Raw genomic sequence first — 17,185 nt, forward strand, 5'->3', positions numbered from 1 at the left:
TAAAATGGAAAGAAACAGGAAGAGTCTGGGGTGAGATTCTTTATTTCAGGCACGGAAAGAGCCTCTTCCTCTGGTGGCGCCAGAGCCACTTTCCTCTTCCTCTTCCTGCGTGCTGAACTCTGTTTGCGTGGCGGGGGAGAGACGACACTTCGTCCATCTTTCCACCGTCTCAACTCCTAGAGCTTCATGAAAGCGCCACACAGCCAACCTTATAAATCACTTTTCTTTATTTAAATCAGCGTTAGGCAGTTATGCTATGAACAACACAGGAAAATAAAAACAAACCGTGACAGAAGAAAAACATTAAAACATGATAGATCCAGTTAACATTAACTGCACTTGGCACTGGATAGACGTTCATGGAAAGCAGAGAGAAAAAAAAATATACACATTTATTCAAAATAGAAGTGCCTCCAGTAATCATCAAGCTAACCGCGGGGAGTCGCTCTGGAGAACTTAAATATGGTCTCAACAACATTTTACCCTTTTAAAGATACAGTTTCAGAGTTTTCCGGATCGAAACTGCCTCTGCAGATCAGAGAGAACGCTGCACAAATATTGCTTCAACTGCTTTACATCCAGAGGCCGCCTGAGCAAATACTGACTCCCGCTTACGTCCCACCACCGTTTTAATACCCCCCTCCCCAGTACCGTCACAGGCCCGATGCCGAGCCCAGGGGCTTCCCACTTTCAATTCTCATTGAAACAAAGTGATCTCAATCGTTTTTTTTCCGTTTTTTTCTTTTTTTTAGCTGTGCACGGCAACAGCTTTCCAAAGGAAAGAAGAAGCAAAAGAAAGTCATCCCACTCCCAGAAAACAGCGCTGCGATATCAAAATATATAAAAACAGACGTGAGGTGCAATCGCCTTGGAAACGATGCAGCAGTCAGCGGCCGTGAGGAGTTTGGAATTTTGCAAGGACTTGGTTCCCCTCTGAAGTTTGTCTAAAAAAAAAACGAAGCAATTCTCGGGCAAACGTCCCCAAACCAGCCAGCCGGAGTTTGGGTTTTGCCATCTGCAAAGATGAAATGACTGTGGGCTTAGAAGGAGATCCCGAAGCAGAGAGGAGGAAGCGAAGAGGAGGAGGATGTTGGATCCCTGTGATGTTTAGAAAATCTCGAGCCAAAACAGAAGAGGGACAAATGGATATATGCTTTGGGATATGTGTGTGTGTGCGGTGAAGGTGTGTGTGTTATCGTGTCTGTCCAGTGCTTTATCTGACGGTGACACCAAGTTTTTCCAGCACACGCACTCCCTTCTCCTGGTACTCCTCCCGGGTCAGCCAGAAGTTATCCTTGTCTTTCATGATGTCGGCGAGCACAGCTCCACCCAGGAACACCATGTGCTTCCGCCTGGGGGGGTCCTCGATCCGGATCTTGAATTTCTGCAGAACAAAAAGAAGGGCGAAAGGGTGAGTTCCTGATTACGGATCATCCTTCTCACCCATCCCCCCAAAACCTGCTACTTAGCATCACAAAAACAGCCAAGCAGCATCAAACTAGATACTATGTGAAGCTGCTGGATCTGGACTGAGTGACCCCCCCCCATGTGTTCCTAACAGGAAGTACCTGCTGGCTCAAAGAAGCCAAAGTCCCATAGACGTCTATAGAGAAATAAGCAGCTGTTACTCAGTCATTCCATTTGTCAGAATAACCATTCTTGCTCTGATACATTTTTTTTAACACGGTCTTGATGATACCAATTTTTTTTCCATTATAGATTTTTTTCTGTAGTTCAAGTTCATCAAGTTATAAACTGGCCAATAACATAAAAGTATGTAGTCTCACATTGATCATTCGACAGGTTTCCGATTTCTAGTGGCAGATTTGGACAAATCACTGCTTATTGATGTCGTCTGGCTCCAACATGGCGGCGTTTATATCATAAAAGAAGGCGACTGAATTATCTTCATTTTGTTTGAGCCGGAATTAAGGCATTTGCTATGGATCACGTCACTTAGTCCAGTTCTCATTACAGTCGAGGCTTTTTACTGCTTTGTTGGCTTTATTTTTTCCCAAAATAAAAAAAAAACTGCAATAGTTTAACTATTTTTTGCTGTATTTTTCCCCAAATTTACATTTCCTAATTAAAGTGGTGTCATCTGCAAATAGTGTGTCCTATTGAAATTTTGAGTTTGATAAGATTTTAAGATATGTGGTGGGCGGGGTTTCTTCAGACTATTGCATTTGACCAATCATTTACATTTGATGTTTCACAACAGACAAACCTCTACAGGACTGAACCCCCATGATGAGCTAAACCGTCAAAATGCTGTTAGCATTCTGTACCACTCCTATTTTTACAGTAAAAGATTAACACCGTTTGTTTTAAGAACGCCATTACCGTTATTGAAATGTAAACACATTGTGTTTCCGTGAAGGGAGTTAAACTGCAAACGAAACCCACCACTAGCTGGTATTGAGCTATAAAACGTCTGTTAGAGGGGGGAAAAAGGATGGTTGTTCTGATAAGCTAAGGCAATGTCATGTTTCATGCTGGTCAATCAGACCCAGCTTTGTTCTACATACTAGCCAGCATGTCCCCCACACACAAAAAGCACCAAACATCAAACATCAGGTGGAAAAAGCAGCCTGATGAAAAGTTGATGTTTCATACATGCAGCTATAAAAAATACTTCAAAGTCATTAAGGTCCACAATATCAAAATGAATGTAGTAAGTCTAGAAGAGAGGATTTTATCAGCAAGCACAAAATTATGAGATTTTACATTTGATTAATCTGGATTACAAAATTCAATTTTATTTTATTGAAATGGTGACTTTAAAACATTATGTAATAAATATTGGTTATCCTTATATACACATCTTTTTTTCTCATTTCCATTGACTTGTGAAAAATCTCAAGTTTTACCTTCAGTCATTTTTTTAAATCACTTTCCTAAAGTTATGTTTACTATAGAGCAATTCAATTACTAAGGCCATAACTTTTGGATCATATAATAACTGTAACTATTACTTTTGAATGTAATTTCCCAACCAAGGTGCTAAAGCAGTTAAAAAATGTTTTTGGTGTAATATATTTTGACTCAAGACGGCGCCCTTCAGTCCAACCAGATTTAGAAAACATGCATCTTTTTAAAGAATTAACCATTGACTGTATAATACATAACTGGATGGATCAGGCGTGACGTCATCCATAGAAATGGCTTACTTCTGATTCCAACTAAATGAAGTCAATTCATTTTTCCACCATGTCTTTCGCCAAGTTGCAATCAGACGTCCTCAGTAAGTCATGATTGGTCCTGTTTTTTATCTGTATTGTGTACATGTTGACATGTGGACATTTTTGCAGCTAGCAGGTGTGTTGATAACATTTGAGTGTGTGTGGACAGGCCCCGCCCTTTTTGTACTACATTTGAACCGTACCGTTATGATAAACAACCAGTAAACTTGCTGCTCTATGCTGCTTCATGGTCTTACCCCCCCCTCTCACTATCACCCCCCCCCCCCCCCTCTCTAACATCCCTCTCTTCTTCCCTTCTTTCCTTTTCCGTCCGGTCCAACACTAAAGATTTTCAAACATGATTAAAATGAATAAAGTTTGGCCTCAATTACAAAAGGGTTTATTCAGACATACCTTTGGTTTGTCTGAATTTTAATAACCCCTGTTGTAAATGTAACATATGTCCAACACAAGAGGCCCTCAGTTCTCATCTGTCTGCCCAGCTGTTGGACAGGACAAGTTTAAAAAAAATAAATTAAAAAAAACAACAACTCATGATTGGTCCGTCTACATTTTTATGGCAACCATTCTCTCCAATCAGGAGTGAGCACGTTAAAAGGTCACACCCCTTCCACTAAAATGGGCGTGGGAGAATCTTGCTTCAAAGGTTCGACGCGAGGCCGCCTACTTTTAATGAGGCATCTGATTGGTCAGTTTATAACTTGGATAACTTGCATTACAGCAAAAATATTTAAAATATTAGGATTAGCAAGAACATGTTCATAAAAGGCATTAGATTAAGAATAGTAATTCTGACAAATATAATGACTGAGTAAAAGCGATTTATTTCTCTAAAAAAAGTCTTTGGAATTTCGCCTTTTTGGGACCAGCAGGTACTTCCTGTTTGGAACACGAAGGGGGACGGATTGTTCAGTCCAGTTCTCATTTAGCCGACAATGAAATGAACACAAACTTGTCGAGAGTTTTGTGATGGTGAATTTTGAATTCTGAAAGCGCCAACAGCAAAAGGAAATTTCATTTATGTCTCAACAGAGACTTTCAAATTAAATCTTTGGTTTGGATTATCTAGAAAACAAAGATTTATATCCTTGATATTTTTAGTACCAAACATATTTGTTGCTAAAATGATTGACAGGAAAAACAGCAGTGAGGGGGTAAAGTAGAAGAAGAGAGGTTATCTGAAAGCTCACGACTTCATGACAGAGATGGTGAATTTTTCCAAACATAAAAACAACAAACAAATAAATGCTCAGTTTTGTTTGGAAGGAATTGGCCATCTGGCGCCTCCTGGTGGTGGTTTGTGCATACTACACAACCCCATTTTATTGACTTGCCAGTATGTTTGGATCAAGTTTACTGTGGATTAAAAGTGATGTTTTGGCAGCATAGAGTCAGAGTTTGCTGAACCTGAATCTAGGATGCAGCTCTGCCCTTTAAAGCAGCATTTTGCTAACAGAAACCTCAAGGCGGGAAACGGTGGCGGTTTGAAGGTTCCTCACCGAGAGCTTGTCCACGTCTCCCTTCAGCACCCGCTCCAGGTACAGCTGCTTGAGTTCCCGCTCCAGTCGGGAGGGCAGGCCCGGGTACATGGTGGACCCCCCAGACAGCACGATGTGTTTGTAGAACTCGGCCCTGAACGCAGACAGAGGGATGCGGGTCAGTGAGAGTGGGACGTGGGACTTAACTTAATGATTGAGATGCTGAGTCATCCTTTGGGGACTTGAAGTGAGCGTGCGCTTTTCTTATCTCACCTGGTGTCGATGTCCGCGGCCTGGATGGTGTTAAAGAGCAGCTCAGCCACTCCCACCCCCTCCACGTTGATGAGGTGGGGCTGGAAGAGCGCCTCGGGGGCTTCGAAACGCTCGCCGCCCACCTTGATCACGCGGCCATCTGGCAGCTGGACGCATGGAAACGAGAGACCAGATGAGAGCCAGTGAGACGGCTGAAGCGGAACACTTTGGACTAAAAAAATAAGACGTTCAGCAAGAAGGAAGCAGAGTACAACCATTGCCGCAAAAACGGCTGCACAGGAAATGATGTCAGGCGCAGTCTGCGGCCCCTTTCGGCCGCAGCTACATTGCCCTCCTTGTTTCGCGTGCTCGCCCGCCCACACCAACCCAAACACAGGCGGTCACAGTGGGCTCAGAGACACAACATGTGCTCGGCAAGGCGTGCAGAAGGGCAGACTGCAGCTTTAGGTTCTGCGGTTCCCAGCGCAGGAAAAAAATAAAATAAAAAGCAGCTCGGAAAGAAAAGCAAGCCTGATGGAGGCCCTGCACCCCCACCTCCACACGTTTGAGTCCCAGAGAAAACAGTGCAGACGCAGCCAGCAGGGCCAAAAAAAGAGCATGTGGCCGTCTCCTTTAACTGAAGCAGATTTAGCTCCGATTACTTCAGAATTCAGCCACTTTAGAAAAGCAAATCCTCTGAGGCACATTTCTTCATCTGTGGCTATTTTCAGCAGAAATATGAAGCCCGCGCTGACGGATACGGAAAGAACTCATTTCACAGCAATAAAAATAAAAGCTTTAACTACAGTAATTCAGAAAAAGCTCAATGTAACGTCCAAGTTTTCCTGAAATCACATTTTAAATATGAGCTTCTTCTTTCAACCACAAAAACATGACATAGTTTACAACCGGAGATGCAGGCAGGCAGAAACCAGCCTGGAAAATCTGGTTTTCCACAAACAGCCAGGCAGGAAAGAGAGAGAGGGGGGTGGGGGGGTCAAAGGTTCACATTTTTTAAGATTTTCATACTTTTTTTATGTTTCTTTGGCTAAATATTTAGCATCAAGTGAGTTTACAGAGTGACCTTTGGGTTTGTAAGAAGAATAAAAGACCAACTCAATGAGCAGAAGCAGCAGGACACAATCAGGACACAGAGGAATGTACGCATCATCGATCTGCAGAAACCACTCAGAAGTTCCTCCTCCTTCCTTCCTTCCAGGAACAAACTGCTTCAATAAATATTATTTTCACTATGTTAAACTATGAAGATAAGTTTCTGCTCCCAAAAAAAAAAGCTTACTGAGGGCATTCCTCCAAACCTCTGCATCCAATTTCTAAACCCACTAATGAAAATGCTGTTTTTGGTATTTTTACCGTGTTCATGTGGAGGACATTTATAAAGAAAGTTAGGCTAAAAATTGTATTTTTGAGTTTTTCTTAATTTAAATCCTTGTGAATGTGGAGCAGACGAAAAAATGTCATTAGAAAAAGATTGTATTTGTGACAAAATATGCTGGGGGGGGCGGCAAGCTCTCTGCTCCACTCCGATGCATCCACATGTAGACAAATGGACCCATGCAAGTCCTTGTTTACCTCTTCGGAACCGACATCTTGATCAAAACTATACGACTAGATAGCTCCAATGTTTTATATATATACTCTGTTGCACTGCTAATGTTAAGATGGGGGTGTGAGGGGCTGTAAGCTAGCAGGAGAGCATGTAAACAGAGAACTCAACAACGCGGAGGGTGGGGGGCTCGACAACAGGTTTTTAAATTTTTAGGATCACAAGTAAAAGACCACTGAGAACGCGTTTAACATATTGAATGTACCAATCATCTGAAGATCGCATGATTTAAGCATTTAGGAAAGCGTTTACCGTGTACGACTCCACGAGTACGGTGGTCTCCAGCGCCAGCTTCTGCTCCTGCTCGATGTTGTAGCCCACGTAGCACAGCTTCTCCTTCATCATGCGCACCGTCTCAAAGTCTGCCGAGTGGTTGAAGGCGTAGCCCCTCAACAGCAGAAGCTGCGCCGAACAGAAAACAGTTCCTTACACTCTGCCACCTGAGGAGCGGCTCGGGGGAGTCCGGGCGTGGCGTACCTTAATGAGGTAGCGGGTGATGTCCCTGCCGGCGATGTCCAGGCGCCTGGTGAGATGCGGCAGGCTGAAGCCCTCGTACACGGGACAGATGTGCGTCACGCCATCACCCGAGTCCACAACCACACCGGTGAGAAGACCTGCCAAAACCAGAACCCGAGAGCTGCCGAATCCTAATGGAAAACTACAAAAACTGCTATGTTACCATGGAAACATGATGGTGGGCGGAGCTTTTTAGGGAAACACTTCTAGTTTTTTACTGCTTTTCAAATCAAACTCTTTGAAAAGAAAGTAATGACGCGGCTTTGGGCCTCTCCTGTTATAAGTGCCGAACCCCAAACCTTTTCTTACCTTGAGCGTACAGAGTGAGCACCGCCTGGATAGCGATGTAGACTCCTGCAAACTGGTACGTCTCAAACATCACCTGCAGGAAAAAACAAAAGTGAAGGCCTCATCCTGATACACAATCAGGAGGAACCAAAACCAGATGATCCAAAAACAGAGAAAAAAAGAAGTAGAAAGAAAACATCTACAAGTGCAGACCCTCATGAATAAAAACGGGATGGAACGTCATCCTGGACAACCTTTGATGTCAGATCCAAAACTTTGGAGGTGTGATCAGGGATTTCCTTTAATCAGAAGACCTCCACTTTGGCCTGTTCCCCATTAGAAAAGCCTCCAATTCAGTTACAACTTTAAAAAGATCAAAGTATGAAGCTCAAGTGCTTGTGTCTATAAAATCAAAGCCCAGAAGTCCATTACCTTCTTGTTTCATGTGTTAAAGAAGGTCTTTCAATTAAGTATTTTGATTAAATTTGCCAAAACGGGCAAATTTTTTCCAGATTTACACTGAGGATTAAAGTATGTAGGGTACATTTTTTAAAAGAAAATCAAGGAAAATTGAATATTCTTTATTAAATCTGGATAAACTACATTTATTTGCTTAAGAAGAAAAAAAATCTAGATAGTTTAAGTGTTAGATCAACAACCTCAGATGCGTAGATTGGATGGAGGGCTTTGATAGCATGATTTTTTCAAAATAAAAGCTTTCTGAGCTTTAATGTTTCGTTAAGCACAAAGAAAAGCAGCTTCAAAAAGCTGAAGTGGGCAGGCCCCCAGAGGAGAGCCCCCGTCCTTGTACCAGCGTACCTCAATGATTTTCTCCCGGTTCTTGGTGGGGTTCATGGGGGGCTCCGTCAGCAGGATCTTGCAGTTGCGGGAGCTGATGTTGAGCTTCTCTGGCCCAAAGGTGTAGTCCCACAGGTGCTTCATGTCATCCCAGTTCCTGACGATGCCGTTCTCCATGGGGTAGTTCACCTCCAGCATGGAGCGCAGCTCGCTGGCTTCATCTCCCACCATCAAGTCCTGAGAAAGAGGGGGGGGGATACATTTAGAAATGGCCATGAGTGGGGTCCCATGTGGAAAAGCTCCATTTGAACCTTCTCTTGGGTCATTTGCCTTTTTGTCATCAACAAACAAAAAAATCAATTAAACTTCTTTTTACCCAGCATGCACCAATTCACCATCTTTCCATGCACAAACACCTGTAAACACTTCAACCCTGGCAACGGCAAAACAGTCGTTTCATCCTCATTCAACTGTCGGCATGCGGGGCACACGGCCATGTGAGCAGCTGCCGGGTTAGCGCCCGGGGTTGGCCGCCGTTAGCCACAGCCCTGGCGTCTCACCTTCCACTCGGAGACATCAAAAGCCTGCTCCAGGCAGCGTTATATGGGTTCATCCTGTGGCATTAACAAAGTACCAGACGCAGGCATCGCCGCCATGTGGTCTCAATAAAAGAAAGGGGAAAAAAAAGGAAGAAAGAAACCCAGAAAAGCAGATGTGCTTCTGATTCAGAGCCTTTTTAAGCACATTTTAAGTGTGTGCAGCTCTACTGATACTTCTATTTTGCATAATTAAAGGGTTTTAAAAAGATTACCGGGCGGTAGATCAATTTAAACCCTGCTCCAATTACAAGATTTAACATAAACGGTAATTATGGCATTAGATTTCCATTTTTGGTTCCAAATATGCCCATTTCTTTTATTTAAAGGCTTTTGTTTTCTTTATAATTCAAGTGGCTAAAGCAGAAAACAGAAATAAATATTGGAAAGAAAATCATTCAAATTGGGTCAAGACAGCAGAGAGTAGAAAAAATCATCACTTTTTCTATTACAGTTTATCTTTAAATATCGAAGTGAATTGAGAATTTGGCGGATAATCAGATATTAAAGGGGAGCACTAACTTTTTCACAAATACATGCAGATTTAGACTGATTCTAATGTGATAAAGATACTAAAAATAGATTCTGTGAGGTGAACCGATGCAGCTGCAGCTGATAGAGATTTAACTCTTTTCTTGTTTGGTTTAGAGCCGGCTAGAAGTGTCAGGACGAAGATCAGAGACTCTGGAAGTGGAAGGCGTCCAAAATGTCTTTTAGCGCTCCACCGCTAACAGCTGCTGCGTGATTCAGCGCAGCTCTTCCCTGCTAAACACTTCCAGCCTGACGAGACGTTCACACAACCCACACCTCATTCCCTAAAAACACTTTATGGAAAGAAAGGCAAACGAGCTGGATGAGGAGGAAGAAGACGACAAAGAAGAAGAGAAAGAGAAGGATGAGGAGGTGGTTGGGGAGGGAGAGGAAGAGGGGGAAAGAAGGAAGACGAAGAAGTCAAAGAAAAAGAAGATGCGAAAAAGGAAAAAGGAGGAGGAGGAAGAAGATGACAAAGAGGAAGGAGAAGAAATAGGAGGAGTACAAAAATGAAGACAAAGAAGATGAAGTCAAAGACAAAGACAACAAAAGGAAGATGAAGAAGGAGGAGGAAGAAGAAAACACCAAAGAAGAAGAAGAAATTGAAAGACAGAGGAGGAAGAAAGAGAAGAGTTGACTTGAAAAACATCAGTCTAATCAGGGGTCACAGATAACAAGAAAAAGAACAATTAAGAAGATAAAGATGAAGAAAAGGAAGGAGGAGGAAAAAGAGCATGAAGAAGACAGAATGGAGGAGGAAGAAAAAAAGGAATAAGACAACAAAACCTAAAGAAGGAGAAGAAGAAATAGAAGATGAAGGAGAAGGAAGAAGAAAATGTAAGAAACATGAAGATGAAGAAGGAAAAGGAGAACAATGAGAGGAAGAAATAGAAGACAAACCAAAGGGGTAAATCAGGAAGCAAAGAAGTTACAGAAAAAGCAGTGTTCTTTTTCCCAGCTGAGAGCATGACATAACTCCACTCGCTGTAGCAGGCAAGAACAGGAGGCACACACCAACCTGAACTTACCATCTTCTGGACATTCTACCTCATGGAGGAAGAACAGAACATGGAGAAAAAGGAAGGCAGGTACGACAAAAAAAAACAACACAATTAAAGAAGAGTAATTAAACTGACAGAAGGAAACACCGGGAAAAGGCCAGAAACCTTTTGACACTTTTTAATAAAACAAAGAAAACACTCATTTCCTGTCACGTGACCTCCATGAAGCAAACATGCGAGGAACATCAGGAGAACCAGATCCTACCTTGATCTCAATGTTGCCCACTTTGGCCGTGGAGCGAATGATGGGTCTCCCAACAAGCGCAGGGAAGATGTGTTCTGGGAAGTTGGAGCCGGCATAGCCACACTTGACAAACTGCAGGTGGAAAGAGGAAGTGATTAGCAAACGCAATGACATAACGTCACGAAGGAGGGAGATGACAACGATGACGTCATCTGCAAAGAAATCTGGCTGAAGAGTTGCATTATGGGAGTTTTTAGGACACAGACCCACAATGATACCCGTATTTCAAAGACAAATATCAATACTTCATGTCAAAATAAAACAACTAAAAGTCTAAAATTCTGACTGCTTTTTCCTAAAATGAGGAAAAAGTTATGTTTAATCTTTTAAGCAAAATTATGTATTTAAAACCAGAAAAATGCTGCTTTTAGAGGGAAAAAAGTAATATATATCAACTTTCATGTAATTACAGGTCAGTGTTTTTTTTTTTTTGGATAACAACAGCTGGGAAAATCTACAGAAGGTGACTTCAGAACTCCAGTTTCTTCTCTTTAACCTCACTTAACACCTCATCTCGAAAGAGCCGCCCGCTCGGGTGTCAAACCGACATCCTCCTCTGACAGTGGGCAGGAAGTGCCAGGAGGAACTGTTGGACCTCTGCTCTCTGCTCTGGAGGCCCGAGCTGCGGGGAAATGACCTGGAAGCGACTCAGGCACAGTTTGCACAGGAAATGAGGTTGTCCGGTGCTTCCTGGATATTCCCCTTCAGGACAATTAAAAAAAAAAAAAGGACCACACTCCTTCGCTCAATCTTACTGCAGACAAGCAGCATGAAAGCCGCGAGGAGGTTTCAGAACCCTCCGCGTCTCCTTTAGATCAGTCAGAAAAATCTGTTTGAGGCGTTTCTAAAGGAGCATGAAGCAGCACACTTCTGCTGAGTCCTGTCTCATTTTAGCTACAATTAAAAAGTCACTGATCTGGAGTTTAAGCTGCTTTGCTTTAAACATTTGTCCAAAATGAAAGAAAACCAAAAAGTAAGGTTATTGAAAACACGGCACATTTTGTTCAATAAAACCTCACCTCATCGCAGCACCTTCAGCTCTGTACTCTAAATTTAACTAAACGATGAAGCATAGCTGCACGTTTGTGTGAACGTCACGACAGCAAACCGTCAAAATGAGACCAGCCTGATTTCTACAAAAAAAAGAGCTCCATCTGCCTTATCTGCACCCTTTCACCTCCTGCAGTCTCCTCCTGCCTCACAAAAACCTCTATGAAGGTAAACCGCTCTTCTCTGTCACAGCATGGACTTCTTTCAGGAGGTCATGGAAAAATCACAGGAAGAGCGGTCTCTCCTAAACATACAGATACAACCTCAGGGTTTACAATGGGGAGTGTCATCTGTATATGAAGGGACAATTTCCTCTTTTAATTGCAAAGATAAAAAAAAAGTGTCTCTTGTATCAAGTAGCAAAGAAACCTTAAGTTTCAAAGTTACATTATGGCTACTAAAACAAAAAGTCTTCCTACTTTCTAGATTAACTTGAATCAGGCAGTTTGAGAACCTCTGAGATCCTGTTTTCAGCTATTTCAACCACTTTGGTATTTTAAAAAAAATGTCCCCCTTAAAAAAACGTTTCCTGTGCTTACACTTGTCCTTTATGGTTTTTAAAAGATGACGTCATTTTTGCTGAACCAGAAAGGTTCAAATCCTTCCTTTGTGGTTTTTAGGAGCTAAAAAAAATTCAGCAAACCTTCAGTTTCAAGATCAAACATTAAATCCGTACTGTTCCGTTTTTTCACTTAGTCAAAATTGTGGTCAATTAATACCATGGCAACAAAAATTTATTAATTGGAGATATAAATATTTAGAGGTAATATACATTGTAAAAATTTTGTTTTCCAAAAACACAAAAAGTGTTTTACATTACAGAAGTTTTTAACATTATTGGGACGCTTGAAGCACGGTTTTAAATGATGTGTTTTTCAATAATATTTTGACTTATTTCTGACAATTTTGCTGTGAAAATCTGTTTTTTTGTTTAAAATTATTCTTATGAATTCTTCCAACTAAATTTTGTTTTTAACTTCTGCAACATCAGAGAACAAAATGTTTTTGTTTTATTTTATTTGAAATTGACTTTAGTTTATTGATGATTCGTTGATCATCGCTTGTCAGCTTCTGCAAGGGCATTTTTGCAGGAAATGCACTTTTTTCATTACATTGTAGCTCAGGAAATACCATTGCCGCGCTACATTTTCTAAAAATTGTCGGGGGTTTGTTGTTCGGGAAAGGAATTTTTAAACGGCAATCCGTTGTGAATGCAAAACACTTTGTTCTGCTATTTTTTCAGCGTTAGAATTTTTTTAAATCACGTTTTCGGGTTCTTTTTCTCGCAGGTGTGGGCACTTCCGCATCATGATTTCTCAAAGAACTCCTGCGATTTTCTGGCCGCACGGGTTTCGATGTCATCACTTAGCTTGAGTTAAACCTCAGGGGATGAACAGCGGCTGAGCTTACATGTCCAATCGAGGTTCGAACACCTCGCTGGTCTCAAGTCAGGAAACATTTGAGACGTTTGATCTGCTGAGTGATGGGTTCCTCAATTCACCTGACACGGCCTAGAGACAGCGCCGCGTTTAGCTGCCATAAAACGCGGAAAGTTCCCCGTTTTTCTTTGCGAATAGAGCCAAAATGGTGGCAGGAGCGACAAGCCCGCACATTCTCGGCGGTTGCTGAGCAAATAAATGTCTGGTATCTGAGGCAGCGATCAGACAGGAGGAACCAGACTTCCAGCTGTTTAAGCTAACATGCTAGTTAGCAACTTTAGCTGTATTCATGTTCGCTGCTAATATGCAAATATTCCCCCACGTATGTGTGTCATTATGAAAGTTACGCGCGAGGCTTTACATTGAGACTTAATTTTGGTATTTGCAGCCACCTTGTGAGCTATTTACGCATCATGTCCGGATGAATGAAAAATCGGCTAGCTAGCTTCACACCCAGTTAGCTAGCTAGCAAGCTAGCTCGGACGCTGACAGAGCCACTTCCTGTTTCAGAGGGAAAAAAATCCAGCGACTCGGCGACGCCGTTCGAAATGACACTCTGGGCCCGAACTGCAAACTCACCCCGGTTCCGTTGTCGCAGACCATTACTTTCCTTCCCTGGCTGTCCATTATGAAAAAGTCCAGTTACCGCTGAACCTCCCTCAACTTTCTCTGACAAGCCGGAAGGAAAGACACACCAAACCGGGCCGAGAGGAAGAGGAGAAGAGCGCTCATCCGGTGTGACGGAGGCGCTCAAATGTCAGGCAGAACACCTCCACCTAAAATAAAACCAAAGATCCACCCAAAAACCCACCAAAGAGCTTATTTTTAGCGAAAAATACGACACCCCTGTATTCCGCTTAATCTGGTTAAACTGCACATTTAAACGGGCAGTCTTTTGCGACAATTTCAGCCATTTTACACATTTGTTGTGATGCAGAAAAATCATATATGATTAATAGAAACATTAATAATAGAAATATTTGAGGAAAAAACATGCGGATTATATATAATATAACAAATGGAAAAAAAACATATTCCTTGAACGTGAAAAATGTGTTTCACTAAAAGGTTAAAGTAAAATTAGATCCCTGGGGTGGAATATAAATTTTGATTTTATAACTTGTTTTTGTTTGTTTGTTTTTTTGTTTCTTTTTAACAAATACTTGTGTTTCACGTGCATTTTAAACCAGAACTTTAAACTGACAGGTCGTTTAAAACAGCAATTTAGCCTTTGGTTTGTTGTTAGAATTCATTAAAATTAGGCAAAACTAAAAAATTACCTTTCCGTAACAGAGTACATATTTTATCATCATTACAAATTAATCAATTTGATGAAAATGAAATTAATCCGTTTCTTTTAAAAAGCAGCTAAAATCCTATCTTTTTAATATTTCCTTTTCACAAATCTTTTTTTATAGTCCGCTTTGCCTTACCGTGTTTTACTGTGAAGCACTTTTTGATTTTTTTATCTTGAACGGTGCTATACAAATAAATTCTATTTGTATTATTAAAATCCGAACAGTGCTTTTCATCAAATTAAATTGCAATTTAAAGGGGGAAAAAAAGAACTTGGTTAAATCAATGCAGAAAAAAACATCTTTTGTAAAATACAAGAACTTACATTGAACAATCTTTTTTGTTTTTTAACTTGTTCTGTCCAACAACTGAGCAAACAGATGACAGCTGAAGGTCTTTTGTGTTGGACAGGTCTTACCATAACAAAAAGAGGTTATGAATCTTCGGATAACCAGTGTGAATTTGTACAAACCCCTTTTGATTTTCTCTTTTTGTTTTTTTTATTATTATTTTTTTATTTATCTTGTTACATTTAGTATTTTAAGTATATATATGTATTCTCTTTATTAAAGGAGGCAGAGAGTGGGAAAGTGTGTGTGTGTGTGGGGGGGGGGGGGGGGGGGTAGAAGAAAAATAATAAAGAGAGAGGAGAGAAAGTGAGGGGATACAAGTGCCATAAATGCTGTGAGGTATTTATGCTAGATCTGCAGAAAGACAAATATTACATCCAATCGTGAAATTCTGACACAAAGATAAGCGGAAGATATCTGTCCATCAATACACTGTGGGTTAGGAGGAGGGATAAAGCAGCCCCATCCTGGGGTCCCTCCGTGTGAGTGTGTGTTTGCTGCGTGTGTGGTGCCAACATGCAGTGTGTGGTGTCTAAAGTGAGAGTTAAAATTGGGGGGCGGACCGGTGAAAGGTGAGCCCGGTTGTTTCACCGTGCCCCCCTCCACCAGACCATCCCCACAAGACCCTAGATGAATCAAGGTGTCTGTGTGATATGCGAGTAAAAGTGGAATGGAGGGCGGGTGCCAACAAGGCCCTAAAGAGAGTCACTCCCAGTCAGCCCCACCAGCATTTCCCATCCGAACAATTCTTGGAGCCCTTTGTGCATGTGTGCAAAATTTGTTTGGGTGGGAGTGGGAAGGAGCAGGCGGATGGACACAAACGGGGGAAGAAGGTCCCCCCCCCCCCCCCCCCCCCCCGAGCAACTGGCCCCCCAGCCAGCCACAGAAGGCGCCTCACCTCCCAGGGCGACCAGGAGGTCATAGAATAATAACGTGGCTGCATTGATAATTCAAGTCAATTTAAACAGTTACAGTGTGATTGGAATATTATTTGCATGTAAACAAACCTCTGACCAGTTCTTCTTCCAGATGATTAAGGAATCCAGTCTTCTGCTTGTGTGAACATCACTTACGCAGGACGATCAACATGTGGCGCCTACAGACCACTGCAGGAAAAAGAAACAAGACCCTTCTGTGTAATAAAGTTGGCTTAGTAAAAATAAAATTATTTTAACAAAAAAACAACTGAACATAAATAAGGAAACCATCGACCTAACCCTAACTTCAAACATCAAAACAATAGAAAAATAAAGAAAAGATCCTACCTGAAAACCAAATCAGCAAAAGACAATAATTGGTTGCTCAGAATTGTAAAAAAACAAAAAAAAAGATATATATATACGGTTGACTAAACAATAAAAAGTAAAATTTAGTAACAAGCATTCAATATTTCAGGACTTCTTTAGAAAACAATTAATTTCTCCAGGTGGAAATATGCAGAGGAGCCTTTTTCAAAACAACCCTTTTTTGAGAATAGAAACATTTGACAATGAAACACACATAAACAGGAAAACAAAAATATAGTTAACTAATTCACACATCCATGATTGTCAGGAGAGGCAAGATATTACATAAAGACACACAATAGATAAAATAATTAGTGAATATAACATGGCAACGAGAGAATAAAACTGCAATAAACTGCATGTCAAAATTTACAAAAGCGCCATAATACATCCAAGATCATCCCAGTAAATAAACAGACATTTATCTATATTCATTTCTATTCAATAAAAGAATAGATAATAATAATAATAGATAGATGGAAAGGAAAAAATAATAATACATATTTATAATAAGGAATAATAATAGAAATAATACATAATAGATAATAATAGAAAGGAACAAAGGAAACACAGTTAAATTCTTTAGTTCTAAAGTATTTTGGTTTAAAGAAATTCAGGTGGTGTCAAAAAAGGCAATAAAATAATTACTACTATATATAAAAAGAAGGAAACCATATAAAAGTGAATGAATAAATACATTTGATTGGAAACAATTTGTGTCAGAAAACTATTCAGTATATATTCAGTATATTAATATTTGTTTAAAAAAAAGCTCAAAACTTTTTTGATCAATAAGTAAAAATAAATAATTAGAAATATGTTGAACTATTATTATTATAAATTGTTATTTTTTTGGTGGACTTTATCATTATCATTATTATTATGCAAGACATTTATTGTCATTATGATAAATAATTACATTTTTTCAAAAGAACACAATAAAAACAAAATAGAATAAATAAATAGGCCATAGGGACAAAAGTGCAGATAATTGACATCTTTGACTGTTCCTCAGTCTGCTTGTTTTACACCTGATGCTCCTGGACCTTCTTCCTGATTGAAATGGGATAGTGCATTGCCCGGGTGGGAGCAATCTTTTGGTAAACCCTGAGCCGTCTTCTTGATTCTTGTTTTATAAATTGAGTTCAGACACGGTAGTCAACATCCCTG

The 17,185-nt window shown here is 40.7% G+C and overlaps 1 protein-coding gene across 2 annotated transcripts; it reads right to left on the minus strand.

Moving 5' to 3' along the window:
* Positions 1-209: 209 nt before the first annotated feature.
* Positions 210-13,885, minus strand: actr2b (actin related protein 2b). Of its 2 annotated transcripts, XM_020709345.3 has the most exons (10): positions 13,663-13,860; positions 10,556-10,666; positions 10,318-10,332; positions 8,184-8,399; positions 7,386-7,458; positions 7,038-7,174; positions 6,813-6,962; positions 4,955-5,100; positions 4,703-4,835; positions 210-1,384 (listed from the first exon to the last, which is right to left on the minus strand). In XM_020709345.3, exons 1-10 carry the CDS (start codon positions 13,708-13,710, stop codon positions 1,214-1,216), a joined length of 1,200 nt encoding a protein of 399 aa, XP_020565004.1. In that variant the 5' UTR covers positions 13,711-13,860; the 3' UTR covers positions 210-1,213. The 2 variants fall into 2 exon arrangements, with proteins under 2 accessions (XP_020565004.1, XP_004077042.1); XM_004076994.5 differs by lacking the exon at positions 10,318-10,332 and having other exon boundaries at positions 13,663-13,885.
* Between the last annotated feature and the right edge of the window lie 3,300 nt (positions 13,886-17,185).

This window comes from Oryzias latipes, chromosome 15, assembly GCF_053564925.1.
Source record: "Oryzias latipes strain Hd-rR chromosome 15, Olatipes_Hd-rR_3.1".
Lineage (NCBI taxonomy): Eukaryota > Metazoa > Chordata > Actinopteri > Beloniformes > Adrianichthyidae > Oryzias > Oryzias latipes.

Coding starts and splice junctions, on each gene's coding strand:
- actr2b (XM_020709345.3), bottom strand. CDS start 13,710: ATGGACAGCCAGGGAAGGAAAGTAATGGTCTGCGACAACGGAACCGGG. Junction 7,459..8,183: donor ACCGGGAGAAAATCATTGAG/GTACGCTGGTAC, acceptor TTTTTCCTGCAG/GTGATGTTTGAGACGTACCA. Junction 7,175..7,385: donor GCTCACTCTGTACGCTCAAG/GTAAGAAAAGGT, acceptor TGGTTTTGGCAG/GTCTTCTCACCGGTGTGGTT.